Below are 16,959 nucleotides of genomic sequence, written 5' to 3'. Positions count from 1 at the left end.
TCGCTGCATAGGATCCACTCCGTTGTCCTGTTTGTAAGGCAGAACACAGGATCCGCGTCGCGAAAAACATATTCTTGGTCGTACTGATGGTGAGTTGATGCTGATCTTATATTCAGTAGTTCTTTTCGACTGTATGTAATGAAACCTAAGATGACCTGGGGTACTAATGTAAGAAATAACACGTAAAAAAACAAAAAACTGCATAGTGTGAGCTGAAAGTTTAGAGGGACGGCCAGGTCTTGGTAGATTTGCAGTGGTCTGATACTCCTTCCATTTCAATATTATCGCTTGCACAGTGCTCATTGGGATGTTTAAAGCTTGGGAAATCTTTTTGTATCCAAATCCGGCTTTAAACTTCTTCACAACAGTATCTCGGACCTGCCTGGTGTGTTCCTTGTTCTTCATGATGCTCTCTGCACTTTTAACGGACCTCTGAGACCATCACAGTGCAGGTGCATTTATACGGAGACTTGATTACACACAGGTGGATTGTATTTATCATCATTAGTCATTTAGGTCAACATTGGATCATTCAGAGATCCTCACTGAACTTCTGGAGAGAGTTTGCTGCACTGAAAGTAAGGGGGCTGAATAATTTTGCACGCCCAATTTTTCAGTTTTTGATTTGTTAAAAAAGTTTGAAATATCCAATAAATGTCGTTCCACTTCATGATTGTGTCCCACTTGTTGTTGATTCTTCACAAAAAAATACAGTTTTATATCTTTATGTTTGAAGCCTGAAATGTGGCAAAAGGTCGCAAAGTTCAAGGGGGCCGGATACTTACGCAAGGCACTGTATGTAGGGTTATGAAAGTGGTAGGTGTGGTGAAGTTCTCGGAGCCCGAGCCTTGCACCGAGGATCAGGATAAAGATGAATCTGACAGTAATGATGAGTTTGCCATTTTGGGAAAAAGTGGACCCTTAATTTTGGCTGATCCATGGTTTCAGGGTAGTGGAAATGGAGTTAGGTGTTGTGGAATCGGTGACGGTAACCTGGAGTGGTCTTGTGAAAATTGTTTGTTTCTGTTGGTCCTCAGGATGTGTGGTTTCCAGTGTAGTTACTTGAAAAGCTGTCGTGGCTTTGGCTTGAAGGGGAATATACACAGCTTTATACGAGATTTGACGTCAGAAGAGTTACAGGGGGTGTCCTGTCATTTCAGGCTGTTGGCTTGAGGTACTACTAGACAGATTTAATGGAGTAGGGTTGTGGGTTTTTAATAAGTGTAGGGTTAGATGGTAGTTTTTTTTTAAAGTCCCAAGCAAAATATAGGGGAGTTATAATCCAGTCTAGTTGGTGGCAGTAATGCAACATTTATTGGATACCAACCTCCCTTAAACCTCATCGAAGAAGACAGATTGACAGGAGCCTCTTACTTCAGGTGCTCACTTCACCTCTTGCGCTCAGACTACACCAAAGACAGTTGCAGCAAAGATGGTGTGGTCGTGGTAACGTTAGCAGGGCCCATCCTCTCTGGCAGTAGGGTTTAATCCTGACTTTGTACATTTTTCTACAGATTTCTACAGTTTGTTTGAAATAACGAATATTATGTGTGTGAGCTAGAAATGTTATCTGGGTCAATGAGTATAAGAGTGTTTTGATAATATTTGGATTGGTCGAGAAAGCCACAAAGGGGGGTGTTTTGAGAGTGCCATAAAGTACTTTGCTGGCCTCTGCTCACACGTTTGGACATTATTTTCACAGGGACGTTTAATACACCTTGCTGTAGTTTCATTTGTGAACAGTTTTTAACTGGTCCCGTTAAAAAAACTTGCTCTTCCTGTTTGAAATGTGCAATTGTAGTGCTGTATTGCACCGTACATTTCAGCCAAAGACAGAACAATGAAACGTTTTAGTTACAAAAATATTAGTTTCAATCCCCTTCAAAGTTTGACCTCCTTTTATTGAGTCACGTGATCGAAGAAAACATGGCTTCTTGAATCGAGATTTGTCAATGTTTTGGTAAAAGTAGGAATCCTACCAACGAACACTGGATGTGATTAACAGTCTTTAACTGAATGATTTGTAACTTAAATTCCATGTGTCGTTATATACATAGCTAGCTAAGTAACTGTTCTACTTTCGGTTTTTCGTAATTCTCAGGAAGATGAGTGTGCAGACATCCGCGACACAAGTCGTAAGGATAGCTAACGGTAGCTAGCTAAGCTAACTTCCCGTCTATATTTGTTATCAATCACCAAATTCAACCAAGCAACATGCCTCCTCGAAAAAAGCGAGAGAACAGATACGCTGATGATGGTCCCAGGAAACGACGACGAGCAGTTGATCATGAAGAGGACAGAGTCGTCATCTCAGACAGCGACGAGGTAACGTTACCCAGCTGAACTGACTAACTCGTTAGCTAGCTAGCTGGTTACACACTGGCTAGCTAGCTACACGGATACAGAACTACCTAACTACTGGTTATCTATATGTGTAAAGTGACCTATCATTAAATGTTAACTACAAAATAATAACTCTATACTATACTTGATAATTGTCGGCCAAGTAGTATTTCTGCTTCAGATCACTTTTATGTCTCTTAAAGGCACCTGACCCAAGATATAAAATAATCTGTAATTGACAACTCATCTTTCTTCTAACCCAGGATGAAGACTTCAGACCAACATCATTAAAGGAGCATAAACGGGAGAAGGAGAGTAAAATACGATCTAACGGTATACTGTCCAACATAAGTCTCCTTATTTGTAACGTAGCGAATTAGACGTATCATTCTCATGTAGCACATTAGCCCTATAATGGACGAAAGGAGCCTAGCGTTAATTGTTTATGGTCCAAGGACCTTCCTCTTTTTTTTTGGCTCTGGAAGCCAAAACGGCCAAATACTCAAACCTGAGTCAATTCTCAATTGCAGTATGGTTATAGAAACATACATCTCTACTTTCATATCACATCAAAATAATTTCACAAATGCAAAATACACACTTATTCTACACTGTTTTAACTGGTGTTAACACAGTTGCAGTCAACAGTATTTTGTGACAACACGTTTGTCTTCCGTTTACACGCAGGTGTTAGATGCAGGTAGCTAATTAGCACAGGTCTACTGTCTGTTTTCCAATAAACATAGGCTGTAACATGGATATATGGCCGCGTGAGAACACTAACCCTATAAAGGTGTGTATCAATTGAACCTTCTTTTTTTATATATATATATAATTATTTCTAGCTGATATGAAAGATAAGGTTGTTATGCGTTTACATTTTAGGGCACATCAACAGATTTTTCACCTAATCGGCTCAGGGATTTAAACCAGCAACCTTTCGGTTACAGGCCCAACGCTCTTAACCGCTAGGCTACCTGCTGCCCAAAACCGTTAGACAAGTGATGCGTGTTAATGTTCTGACTGAGTGCCGGGGCTCCTTACACAACTCCACTGTACATATTGTAATGGAACTGAGTCATGATCAATCACCAAAATGTAACCACTGAAGCACTGCTAGTTGGAACTTTGTCATCTACTGTACTGAAGCTGTCCCCTCTCTTCTCAGAGATGACTGAGGAAGAGATGCTGGATCTGGCCATGAGGCTGAGTGAACAGGAGGCCAGCAACACTGCTCTCAGGCAACGACAGGAGGAGGAGACCATGAGGAAGGCCATCGCTGAAAGCCTCTACGTAAGTGTCGAGAATACTGACAGATATAAAAGGTTGCCTGGACATTTCCTCTAGGACAGTCACAGTCCTCGCCATTATTTCAGATAAAACCACAAATGTTTCTCCCATTGTATCTATTCCTGTGATACATGAGTGTTTATCTATCCCTCCAGGCGGACAGACACACTCATCCCAACTCAGAATCTCTGCTGGTGGACGGGAGCCCTAACGAGAAATGTCAACGTTCCCCTCCAGAGGCAGAAAGCAGCATACAGCCCCCCAGGCGGAAGCTCTCTTACCCCAACCATGGTGTGGCTGACAGGGAGGGAGCCCACGGTGTAGGTGTTAGTGTAGGGGTTGCTAACCCAGAAACCAGCAGGAGGGGGAAAAAAGTGGCTAGTCCATTACTAGATATGCCTGACCTGTCTCAGACCCAGAAGGTCTACTCCCAGTCTTCTCCCCTCAGCCAAGCTTCCACCTCCATGCCTCTCTCTTCACAGGTCAGTGGTGCCTCATTATTTGTCTGTCATGGTAATCATGTAGTTCTGTCTTTCTTCAGGGGCTACTATGGGCCTAAATCTAACTATCTATGAGTCTGATTGATACTTTAACCTGAAAACTTAGTGTTAATAAGCATTAATGTAGGTCTAGAAGAACCAATTACTTACTTATATCTAAATGCCACATCTTTCAATCATCACCAGTCTAGATTGCATTCCAAATCAATTTAGTTCTAGTGATGTTACCGGGACAGCAGGTAGCCTAGTGGTTAGAGTGTTGGACTAGTAACTGAAAGGTTGCAAGATCGAATCCCCGAGCTGACAAGGTAAAAATCTGTTGTTCTGGCCCTGAACAAGGCAGTTAACCCACTGTTCTTAGGCTGTCATTGAAAATAAGATTTTTTTTTTTAACTGACTTGCCTAGTTAAATAATGGTAAAATAAAAAAAAGTTATTTTAATCACATTTTCTATGCCATTTTAAGGAGGGGTCTTCTCTAAAGAACCCTTTCGGAAACCTCTCAGCCCACGTCGAATCTCAGGAATGCAAGTCCACAGAGAATGAGTCCCAACTCAGGAAGAAGTCCTCTGTATTCCCTCTCGCCACTACAGTCCCCTCAGCCAGTAAACTCATCCTGTGCCTGCATAAGCTCAGCCAGGACCTCCTAGTAGACTGTCAGGCCTCTGGGTTCCTACTATGTTCTCAAGAGAGTCCTCCAAGCGTAACTCTTTCCACAAAGTCCCAGATGTCTCAGTCTTTTCAGCCAAAGAGCCCTACATTCTCCAAAAGCCCTGTGTTCTCCAGGACAGAGAGAACTGCAGGTGGGGAACCAGGCCAAGGGAGTCCCCCTATGTTCTCTGAGACTGATTCAGGAAAAGAAGAAAAAGAGGCAAGTCCAACTTTTCCTAAAAGTGCCATGTTCTCCAGTAGTGATACAGGAGAAGAAGAGAAAGCGGCAAGTCCCACCTTTCCCGGAAGCCCAGTCTTCCCCAGAACTGATCAGATAAGGGACCAGGGTCCACAGAACTGCATTGAAAGTGTCTCTACATCAGAAGACCATGAGGATAGAGACAGAGAGGATGTGAAGAGCAGCGAATCCTCAAAGTGCCTTCCACCACGCCTCAGAACAAACCTGTCCCCGAACAAGAGACTCATGCCTATAAGGAAGACAGCTGGAGTTGCAGACAAAGTTGTTGACCAAGAGGAACGTCAGGGTGAATCCTCGCAGAGCGCTGTAAACAGGATTAGCACGCCTGCAAAGTTTGGTATGTTTTCTATTGTTTTAACAACTATCATACATACAGAATAATGTTACACCAACACTGAGTTTTAATGAGAGCAAGTAATAGCGGTAGGGCAGGTTCATATGGCCTCTTCCTGCCCTTTGGCTTTCTATGTTCTGATCCTATGTATGTATTGGCATGATTGTTCTCTTTAGCTGCAGAAGAAGACCTTAATTCAGAGGAACTTACATTGGCTTTTGAGACTCAGCCAATGCAGGAGTTAACCAGTAATATGGCGCTACGCTGGTCAGATGATGACGAAGAGGAAGACGGTCCTGCAAAGGTAATGCCAAGGAACTACAAGAGATTGTATATTAGCAGTACTGTTATTTAGCCTTTGACTTCACCTGAAACCTAATTTACAGTGTATTGCGGGAACTTCTCTCTCTTGCAGTCGGCTCAATTGCCCAGCCCAGTCTTCCCACAAGAGAATGACCTCCCACAACCAAGCAACCAATGTCTCTCCACAAACACCAACCACCACTGTTCCCCTCCACACATACACAGCCCCTGCCTCGTCCCCAAGAAACGCACACACATCTCCGAAGACTCCGCGTGCGAGGATGGAGAGAGCCAGTCCAAGCGCATCCGGAAGAAGTTCACCTTCAAGGGCATGTATGGATCTCCCTCCCCCTTTCTCCCCAGACAGGCTGCAGGTAGAGGGTGCCATGATGAGGCACAAGCCAGATACCCCTCTTCCCACCAGCCCCAGGCCTCTTCCAGCCACCTCTCTCCCCCCACAGGCAGCCAGGGGGATGGGGGAGTGGTGTGCTACTATTGGGGGGTGCCTTTCTGTCCGCGAGGGCAGGACCCAGATGCCTACACGCAGGTTATCCTTTATCTTTCTTCTGATGTAGTCTTCATTTATTATTCTCTCTCATAGACATTCTCTGGATTAGGAGTCAATGTGGGTATCTGACATCTGGGAACACAAAAAGGGGCATATAGTGCATTTGAAAACGAGTCAGACCCCTTGACTTTTTCCACGTTTTGTTATCTTACAGCCTTATTCTAAAATTGTCAGTGACCATCAGGTTCTTGGTCGCCTCCCTGACCAAGGCCATTGTCCCCCAATTGCTCAGTTTGGCTGGGCGGCCAGCTTTAGGAAGAGTCTTGGTGGTTCCAAACTTCTTCCATTTAAGAAAGATGGAGGCCACTGTGTTCTTGGGGACTTTCAATGCTGAAGAAATGTTGTGGTACCCTTCCCCAGATCTGTTCCTCGAACACAATCCTGTCTCGGAGATCTACAGACAATTCCTTCAACTTCATTAAAAACGTTTTTTTAAAGTACCTTTTGTTTAACCAGGCATGTCAGTTAAGAACAAATTCTTATTTTCAATGACGGCCTAGGAACAGCTTGCTTCATGGCTTGCTTTTTGCTCTTACATGCACTGTCAACTGTGGGACCTTTAGATAAACAGGTATGCACCTTTCCAAATCATGTCCAATCAATTGAATTTACCACAGGTGGATGTAGAAACATCTCAAGGATGATCAATGGGAACTAGGATGAACCTGAGCTCATTTTTGAGTCTCATAGCAAAGGGTCTGAGTACTAATGTGCATAAGGTATTTTTTTTTTTTTAATAAATTTAACATTTTGTAAAAAAATGTTTTTTTGCTTTGTCATTATGGGGTATTGCATGTCTATTGTGGAAAACATTTTATTTTATTAATTTTAGAATCAGGCTGTAATGTAACAGTGTAGAAAAAGTCAAGGGGTCTGAATACTTCCCGAATGCATTGTATAAATTCTGTGTGCTACTGTATTGTAGACACTCCATCCATCATTTTGTAATATTTCATTGACCTGATGTCAGATGTCATGACTTTTAACTGAGTATGTAACTGATAGCAATTAACAGATTTTTCCTTACAGGTGATCATGTCCCAGCTGGAGGTGTATGAGAAGAGCCTGAAGGAAGCCCAGAGGGGTCTGCTGAGGAAGGCAGGCTGGGGGGAGCCTGTCCTTCCTGGGCCCCCAGAGAGACCTTTTTCCAGGAGGGGACGCCCCAAGAGACACAGGGCCCCAGAACCTCTGGAGGAAGAGGAGGAAGAAGTCCAGGGAGTGAGAAACCAGCAGGAAGAGGTTGTGGAGGTGGTAGAGGATGATGAAGAGGAGGGTGAGGAAAGGGAGTGGCGGCGGTCACAGGGAGGGACGGAAGAGGGAGGGAGGAGAGGAAGACTGGAGTGGAAGGACTATCAGTCACTGTTTGTGTCCACTCCTGAAGAAGACGAAGTGAGTATTGCTTAACTTTTGTCAATACTTATAGGGAGCAATACATTTATGTATTTCTAAAGGCTCTCCCCCAGAAAAGTATCTCTTTGTTTTGTCTTCCCATAGAAATCGCCCTCACCTGTATTTCATGTAGAATCCAATCAACAACAAATTCTACCTCGAAGGTAAGAAATGGAGGCATAAACTGCTACATTATACAGTATGGACCTAGCTTGTCTATAATCTCAATGATACAAGTCCTTTAAATGTGCACAGGAATGACAACATGTTGATTTCTAATTTCCAGGAGTCTTGGCCTTAGAAATGAAGAGAGAAGACCATCGCCACTGCCTGTCCCGCTGGAGAAGGAAAAGGAAGAAGATGAAAAAGAGGGAGAGAAGAGGGAGGAGGAAGAAATAATGGGGGATGACGTGGTGGATGTCGGTGGCTTAGAAGTTCCAGGTATAAGAAATGGTAAGACTTTACTTGACACCCAGCGTCATAACATATTGTGACACTGTCATAACCATGTAATAACAGCAGACAAATTGTCATAACCTGTCTGTCATAATATGTTCATAACACTGTCATGACACATTTTTAGACCCGTTGTGACATATATTGTGTTCTTTTATGGCTGGTTATGATACCTACAGTGCTTGCTCCACTAAAAGTTGTGTGCTTATTCTTCAGGACTTAGAGATAGTTTGTGGTTTAGCACGTCACCACTTCATTGCTCCAGACCAGCGCACGGGGGCGTTAGAGCACTGATTATGATTTTGGGTCCTACTGTGTCTCTAACTGACATTGAATGGGTGACATAAACCTAAATAGAAACTGATAATTGTGCACAACTTAAGTATTACTTACTAAAACTGTTGTTACACTAAGGTTTTATTTTATTTTATTAGGATTATTTTGCTTGTACTGTAGGCCACTCCTGACCTGTCACGTTGTGCAACGCCTGAGTGGTGCAACGGTCTAAAACACTGCATAGCTGTGCAAGCTGTGTTGCTTCAGATGCTGGTTCAATACCTGTGCCGGCCTCGACTGGGATACCCATGAGATTACTATTTTATTTGGTTTCTCACCCTCTAAAACTAGAAATAAATAATTCTAAATAACAAACTGGCTTTATTTACAAATTAGTAACAATGTCTCACCCCATGTCCAAGAATGGCCTTTTTCTCGCTCTATTTACGTTATTTGAAAACAAAATCATCTCCAAAATATATATTTTTAAACAAAGCGATTTATTATTAATCATTTAGAATTATATAAAAGTCCGTTGGATATTCTCATAGATATAATTAACCCTGTTATTAGCAGGACAATATACAGTAGGGAGAACAAGTATTTGATACACTGCTGATTGTGCAGGTTTTCCTACTTACAAAGCATGTAGAGGTCTGTAATTTTTTTATCATAGGTACACTTCAACTATGAGAGACGCAATCTAAAACAAAATCCAGAAAATCACATTGTATGATTTTTAAGTAATTAATTTGCATTTTATTGCATGACATAAGTTCTGCTTTTCTGATGTATCAAATACTTAATATTTGGTGCAGAAACCTTTGTTACAGAGATTATACGTTTCCTGTAGTTCTTGACCAGGTTTTCACACACTGCAGCAGGGATTTTGGCCCACTCCTCCATACAGACCTTCTCCAGATCCTTCAGCTTTCGGGGCTGTCGCTGGGCAAAACGAACTTTCGGTTCCCTCCAAAGATTTTCTATTGGGTTCAGGTCTGGAGACTGGCTAGGCCACTCCGGGACCTTGAGATGCTTCTTACAGAGCCATTCCTTACTTGCCCTGGCTGTGTGTTTTGGGTCGTTGTCATGCTGGAAGACCCAGCCACGACCCATCTTCCATGCTCTTGCTGAGGGAAGGAGGTTGTTGGCCAAGATCTCACGATACATGGCCCCATCCATCCTCCCCTCAATACTGTGCAGTCGTCCTGTCCCCTTTGCAGAAAAGCATCCCCAAATAATGATGTTTCCACCTCCATGCTTCACAGTTGGAATGGTGTTCTTGGGGTTGTACTCATCCTTCTTCCTCCAAACACGGCGAGTGGAGTTTAGACCAAAAAGCTCTATTTTTGTCTCATCAGACCACATGACCTTCTCCCATTCCTCCTCTGGATCATCCAGATGGTCATTGGCAAACTTCGGATGGGTCTGGACATGCGCTGGCTTGAGCAGGGGGACCATGCGTGCGTTGCAGGATTTTAATCCATGACGGCATAGTGTGTTACTAATGGTTTTCTTTGAGACTGTGGTCCCAGCTCTCTTCAGGTAATTGACCAGGTCCTGCCGTGTAGTTCTGGGCTGTTCCCTCACCTTCCTCATGATCATTGATGCCTCACAAGGTGAGATCTTGCATGGAGCCCCAGACCGAGGGTGATTGACCATCATCTTGAATTTCTTCCATTTTCTAATAATTACACCAACAGTTGTTGCCTTCTCACTAAGCTGCTTTCCTATTGTCCTGTAGCCCATCCCAGCCTTGTGCAGGTCTACAATTCTATCCCTGATGTCCTTACACAGCTGTCTGGTCTTGGCCATTGTGGAGAGGTTAGAGTCTGTTTGATTGAGTGTGTGGACAGGTGTCTTTTATACAGGTAACGAGTTCAAACAGGTGCAGTTAATACAGGAAATGAGTGGAGAACAGGAGGGTTTCTTAAAGAAAAACTAACAGGTCTGTGAGAGCCTGAATTCTTACTGGTTGGTAGGTGATCAAATACTTATGTCATGCAATAAAATGCAAATTAATTACTTAAAAATCATACAATGTGATTTTCTAGATTCCGTCTCTCACAGTTTAAGTGTACCTATGATAAAAATTACAGATCCGTACATGCTTTGTAAGTAGGAAAACCTGCAAAATCGGCAGTGTATCAAATACTTGTTCTCCCCACTGTATATTGGTGTCATGAGAATTTTCAATCCCAATGATAATAACTAACAATTCAATAGCTTTGACCAATCCCCGAGGTTTGTAAGTCCATGCATATAATAATAATTAGGCAAAGACTCAGACGCAAAAGTTTAGTACAGTTTATTCACGAGAACGTTCTAAAGTCAAGAATGCAAACACAGTCTTTATAACACACTCAAACAAGTTCAAATCTTAAGCTATGCCTTGCTCAGATAGCCAGTGTTTTTCCACCTCACATATACATTGTTTCTTTAATCTGTAACATGTTTCATAATCTTCTGCAAGCCTAACAGTTTCTCCCCTCCACGGGTGGAGGAATGTCCTGTAAGGAACACAGTAGTACAACCACGTCTATCGATAGCTCCTCTTATAATTTGTTTCCCACTTGCACCCTGCTTACATACTGTCGTGGAAATTTCCTTAATTACCAAATGATGAGAGAGCAAATCACACACGAGTCAGAGTTATGCTTAATCTTCACGTTTAATAATAATTAAGCTTTTGCAATAGCATTTTGACTTTCAACAGTTTAGTATCTCTAATGAAAAGTTGAGAGTGCCCAACATAATGGCAAATGGGTTCCTTTATAGCAAAGATCCAACCCCCTCTCAAGACGACATGACAAAACACAGGTCTTAGGAACTTACACAAAGAAAAGACTTTACTTCAGAGGAGTATCCCCAAAGAAGACAGAGTTGGCTATAAATTATCGTTCAGTTTGGTCTCCTAAACAAAGCTCTTATCTCGTCCTTGGTACAAAATGGTACCAAGACATTACTCCCACCCTATGATATATATCAAATTGTCATTTAGATAGAATTGGTTCTAAATACAACCAATCCTGGACAAACTCACGGAGAGGATAGAATGATTCCAGACACTGCCATCCTCCTTTCCCCGATGGGAAAAGTAGGGAGTGACTGGCACAGACACAGTGGAGCAAAAGATCAAAAGATATGTTTACACATGATGACCCCTTGACCTCTCCCCTCTCTGCGGCCCATGCAACTTAGTCTTGACATAGAACAGATAACTGCCAATGACCACCACTATAGTACAACAAAATACATTCTTATGAGAAATAACTCATAAGCATATCATGAAAATAAAACATCTTATCAATGTTACCCAACTAATTCTGATCATTCCCTAACAATACTAAAGGAATTCTGACTAAAACTACACACATCATCAGATTATAGTTTTATGATTCTACTAAATTTCATACAATTGTGGTTTCAGAGTGGAATTATTTAATCAGTATCTTTAAACATAAATGATTTTATCAGTTGGCCATGGCCCCGAGTGGCGCACAATGGGATTCCCTTGCAGTTCTCCAACTACTGTATATCCATTGAAAGTGCGCAAGGTTCAAGGCACAGGGGCACTGGATGGGCCGCAGTGCTGTGCACAGAATACCGATCTAGCCCATGGGGAAGGAAGGAAGGGAAGGTGGACCGCCACACTGGTAACACTTTAAGGGGCATTGCCCTAATAATGGAGCTGACTAGGGAAACATTCTCGCTGTTCTGTTCTTAGTGCCAGTCTGCACATTCAAACTAAAACAATGTAACTAATAATGGCATCTTTATGCTTTTGTTAATAAAATAATTATCAAAATATTCTTACAAAATGCTGATGCTTATTTAGTTATGGATCCATAGCGAATTACTATGGGAATAAATATCACTGAATTACAGAAATATTGGCACAAAGTTGTCTAATGAAGGTAAACAAATAGTTGCTTACTGGAAAATACTCTTTCAAACACACACGGTCACATTGTACAGCGCCATTATGGCTATTAGCAGGGCTATATTTTGGCTTTCATGGGTGGCGCACAATTTGCCCAGCGTTTGTCTCCCTCTAAAAACAGAAATAAATGTTTTGGCCTTTACAAATATTATTTTGGCCTCTATTCAGATTACAATCGTTCTCTTTCGTTTTTTTGAAAACAAAATAACCTAAAATATTGTTATATATTATCAAGTTGATTGCAGTCATATAGCATGGCACCTACATAAAGCACTCATTTATGGCTTTGCATCAAAATAAGTAAGTACCAACATTCTTTCTGATAGTCTTAAATAAAGAAATGGACACCATGTACTGTATTATAATAGCCCATTATGGGCTATTAGCAGGACAATATACCTTTCTGTATGTTGATACTTTGTGGATGGGGGCTCACGCAGTGCAAAATGCGTTGCTACAGATGCAGGGTCGATACCCGTGCCGGCCTCCACCGGGAGACTTATGAGGTGGCTTTTGGTTTTAATTTAGAATCCTCCAATCCTCTATGCAATTATTGGCGGAGAGTCACATCTTATTTTTCGATATACTGTAGGCCTACCGTAGGCGACATGAGTGTTGAGTAATGTGCTGTTAAAAGTGGTGTAGGCCCTATTTATTTCTAGAGCATATTGACGTTAGCAATAGGATTTGAAGCAATAGCCTACAACTATTTTAGCACCGTTTCGTGCTGCTCTGAGACAAGCATGGGGACTGGTCTTGATAAATCAATGAGATTTTTATTTTCACTGAATCTCCGTTTGGGTATTGGTTAGACTAGAATTGTATAAATGTTATGCTCTTAGTGTAACCTTTATTTAACTAGGCAAGTCAGTTAAGAACAAATTCTTATTTACAAGGACAGCCTACTCCTTCCTCCCCGTCAGGGAATTGAACCCTGGTCTCCCGCGTGCCCGCACGACACCGGGATTCTTCAGCTAAATAGCCGTCACTTTATACAGCGCATATTTTCTGTTCCATCCTAACGGAAACCCAGAGGGTTTTTCGTTTTTTTTGGAATAGAAACACCATAATATTAATCAAATTAATTAAGGAAAATGTCTTAATCAGTCCCATATACTATGTTCAAACAAAAAAAGGTTTTAAATTCTCTAGTACAGCCACTATTGAAGGCTATCAAATGCTTCTCAAAGATGCCCCCTGGTGGTCTAACTAGCATTAATGGTACCAGTGATTCACACTTAAATAACGTGACATAGAATTCTGCGGCACCATGCAAGCTGCGCCGCAGTACGCTGCAACTTTTAAAGGACAAACCATTGTAGATAAGTGTCAAAACCTACCAGAAAAGGCAAGATATTCCATTACACCATAGCATATTTGTTAGCAGTATGTTTGTTATCTTTTAGTTTTTATTGACCATATTCAATTATCATTGTAATTGTGCACACATTGATGTCAGACATGCACCAAACCCAATGCTCTGTTGCTGATGACAGCAATGAATGCAGAAGCAGATTTCAGGAGCATGACAAGACACCCTATTTTTGACTGATATAAGGGCATTGTCGTGATTGCCCTATCTTGTTTATATGATTTTGATGGTCATAATGCTTCATGACAGTGTCATAAAGTGCTTTGTCTTAGTCCAAGTAAAGTGACTCAGGATGGTCATAATGTTTCATGACAGTGTCATAGTGTATTTTCTACAAGTTATTTTTTTTTTTCAATTTAAAGTTTTATTAAGTTTTCTTGTTTTTCAATCAACCAACAAAACACATTCCACATTCACAGATGTGACAGGCTTTAAAAAAATTAAAAAATTAAATAATAATAATAATACTTTTGAAAAAATAAAAATACAATTAAAATGAATGATAAAGTCAAATAAAAGCATTTATTTTTCTTAATCTATATATTTTCCTTGGTACATATATATATATATATACATACATACGTACGTACATACCTACGCACATATACATACACACACACACCTACGCACACGCACTCAAAAATGAAATTAAAATAAAAACACACACAAAAAAAAAAAAACATAACACTTGCAGCAGCACTATCAAGGTTCTTATCAGCTATTTCAAGCATTCGCTGAGACGACGGGACAATAATTAGTTTTTAGGTTTTACAGTACCTCCTTACACGACATGTATCTGCGCATTTCCCTAGTCACCCCGTTCACTCTGTCCAGTTTGAAATATAGTTGAATAGTGGAGACCAGAGTCTATCAAACTTGGGCTGTCTCTTGTGGAGGTCATAAGTGAGCTTTTCAAGAGGAAGAAAGTCAACAATCTGGTCAATCCACATTTTAAATGTAGGAGGGGTATTAGAGGCCCACAATAGAAGAATACATTTCTTAGCAAAGTATGTAATAGTCATAAGCAAATTTTCTCTGTCAGGATCAAGAACAAAGTCCTGCTGGGCATTAAGAAGATAGATACACGGGGTCATATCAAACTGTACCTCTAGTATTTTCTGTGCAGCAGTATGTACAGATTGCCAGAATCTGGCAATCTCCCTACAGCTCCAAAATACATGCATATAGGTTCCACTTTCAGAGGTACATCTTTTACAGTTAGGAGACATATCTGTTTTCATTCTATGGAGTCTCAAAGGAGTATAATAACATTTGTACAAAAATTTGTAATTAGATTCTTTCATTTTTACACTGGTAGAGGAGCAGTATACCCTGTCGCAAACCTCCGCCCATAACTCATCACTGATAGTCAGACCAAGGTCCTTTTCCCAGATTATTTTCAAAGGAGTAAAGGAGGAGCTTCCTTTCTCAGAAAGGAGTCTATAGATGTAAGATATTTTGCCTTTAATGGATTGTGCTGTGACAAGAAGGGTTTCAACTTCATTTAACTGAGTCTCTAAACCTTCTAAACCTCCTCTTGGAGGTAAATGAGGAAATTACATGTCTAATTTGAAGATATTTAAAGAAATGGGATCTTGGCACATCGAATTCACTGCAGAGCTCTTGAAAGGATTTCAGTGTAGTGGTTTTCTGATGAAATAGGTCTGAAAAGGTCCTGATTCCTAGAGTATGCCAAAGATTAAAGTTGGCATCCCTCAGGGCTTTTGGCAAGTCTGGGTTGCCTACTATAGGCGAGTGAGAACATATTTGGGAGGAAATGCCCAGGTATTTCTTACAGTCCCTCCACGCTAGTAGGGTGCTGTAAATCGCAAAGGTTTTGGCTATGTTGCCCACTTCACTAAAGTTATTAATGAATATAATTGAGCTTAAGGGCAATGAACCACAGGATTGGGCTTCTATCTGAATCCACGTTGACTCGTCTGTTTGTGATCCATGTTAGCATGTTGCGGATTTTGGCAGACCAGTAGTACAGTTGAAGGGAGGGAAGGGCAAGACCACCTTTAGATTCAGGTTTTGATAAAGTGGAAAACTTGATCCTAGGTTTTTTATTGCCCCATATAAATTTGGTGATGCTTTGGTTAGTTGTTTTGAAGAAGGAAACTCATGGTATTTCTATTTAGTAAAGAAAACTGTTTTTTTTTATCTCCCGAGTGTAGTCCAAATTCAGTTTGGCTTTGGCTGCTTTAAGATGACTCCAGGAGGTGCTGTCTAGGGATTGTTTATGTATTTTTTCACAGCATTCCAGCTCCCTCTCAAGATCTAGCCTGTGTGCTTCCCTTGCTTTTTTCTTAGAGGAAGCATATGCAATTAGATGACCTCTTAGTGTGGCTTTAGCAGCGTCCCACATTGTGGCCAGAGAAACAGGAGTCTTTATTGTCTTGTGTGTAGTTGTCTATCCATGTAGTTACCAATGTATGGAACTCGTCATTTGATAGCATGGAGGTGTTGAATTTCCAGCTCTTTGACCTCGGGATGTTTTTGCAGAGGTCAAAGCAGAGGTGGACAAAGGCGTGATCTGAAAGTGCTATGGGTCCGATTGTACATGTGGCTGAATTTATGAAACTCTTTGGGATAAAGATGTAATCTATACGGGAGTAGGTGTTATGGACATTAGAGTAGTATGTATAGTCCATAGATGAGCTATTATTCTCTCTCCAGATATCTATCAGTCCCATCTCTTTAGTAAGAGAGTTCAACATCTTTGCAGATCTAGGATTTGTGGTGGGGACTTGAGATGATTTGTCTAGGGTTGGGTTAAGGGTACAATTAAAATCTCTGGCCACCACGCCAAAGGAGACACAATGCTCATTGAACAGGGTTATAATTTTTGACATGAAGGCAGGAGTATCTGTGTTAGGGGCGTATATGTTTAATATAGTAATTGGTTGACCATATAGTGACCCAGTTATCAAAATAAATCTCCCCTCCGGATCAGATATGTTTTTGTCAATTATGAATGGAACATTTTTATGGATAAGTATGGCTGTGCCTCTACTGTTTGATTTGAAAGATGAGAAATACACCTGTCCCACCCAAGCTCTGCGGAGTTTGGCATGTTCAGCATCACAGAGGTGTGTCTCTTGTAATAGCGCAATGTCTGCTTTTTCCTTTTTTAGAGCACATAGTATCTTTTTTCGTTTTATTGCATGCCCTAGACCATGGCAGTTCCATGTCAATAGATTTAAGGTACTAGTCATCGTCATCGAGCAGTAATCGAACTTTAGTGCAAATCATCCCTGGGTAAAAGTGGATAGT

At 41.2% G+C, this 16,959-nt stretch overlaps 1 protein-coding gene across 3 annotated transcripts in view; it reads left to right on the top strand.

Moving 5' to 3' along the window:
• Positions 1-806: 806 nt before the first annotated feature.
• The window catches only part of LOC110537524 (BRCA1-A complex subunit RAP80), a 30,071-nt gene continuing 13,918 nt past the window's right edge, over positions 807-16,959 (top strand). Inside the window, exons 1-10 of one of the 3 annotated variants that reach the window (XR_002475643.2) lie at positions 807-2,325; positions 2,607-2,676; positions 3,512-3,636; positions 3,789-4,115; positions 4,599-5,379; positions 5,553-5,680; positions 5,792-6,226; positions 7,277-7,636; positions 7,742-7,800; positions 7,923-8,089. Coding sequence is in view for 2 of the 3 variants with exons in the window: in XM_021623629.2 (XP_021479304.2) it covers positions 2,215-2,325; positions 2,607-2,676; positions 3,512-3,636; positions 3,789-4,115; positions 4,599-5,379; positions 5,553-5,680; positions 5,792-6,226; positions 7,277-7,636; positions 7,742-7,800; positions 7,923-8,089 (2,563 nt within the window). In the remaining variant the exon portion in view is untranslated. The remainder of the gene's footprint in view (positions 2,326-2,606; positions 2,677-3,511; positions 3,637-3,788; positions 4,116-4,598; positions 5,380-5,552; positions 5,681-5,791; positions 6,227-7,276; positions 7,637-7,741; positions 7,801-7,922; positions 8,090-16,959) is intronic. The other 2 variants (XM_021623630.2, XM_021623629.2) reach the window with 2 other exon arrangements.

Source organism: Oncorhynchus mykiss, chromosome 12, assembly GCF_013265735.2.
Source record: "Oncorhynchus mykiss isolate Arlee chromosome 12, USDA_OmykA_1.1, whole genome shotgun sequence".
NCBI classification, from domain to species: Eukaryota; Metazoa; Chordata; class Actinopteri; order Salmoniformes; family Salmonidae; genus Oncorhynchus; species Oncorhynchus mykiss.
The sequence above is the reverse complement of the archived record's forward strand: the minus strand, read 5'-3'. Positions and strand labels throughout refer to the sequence as shown.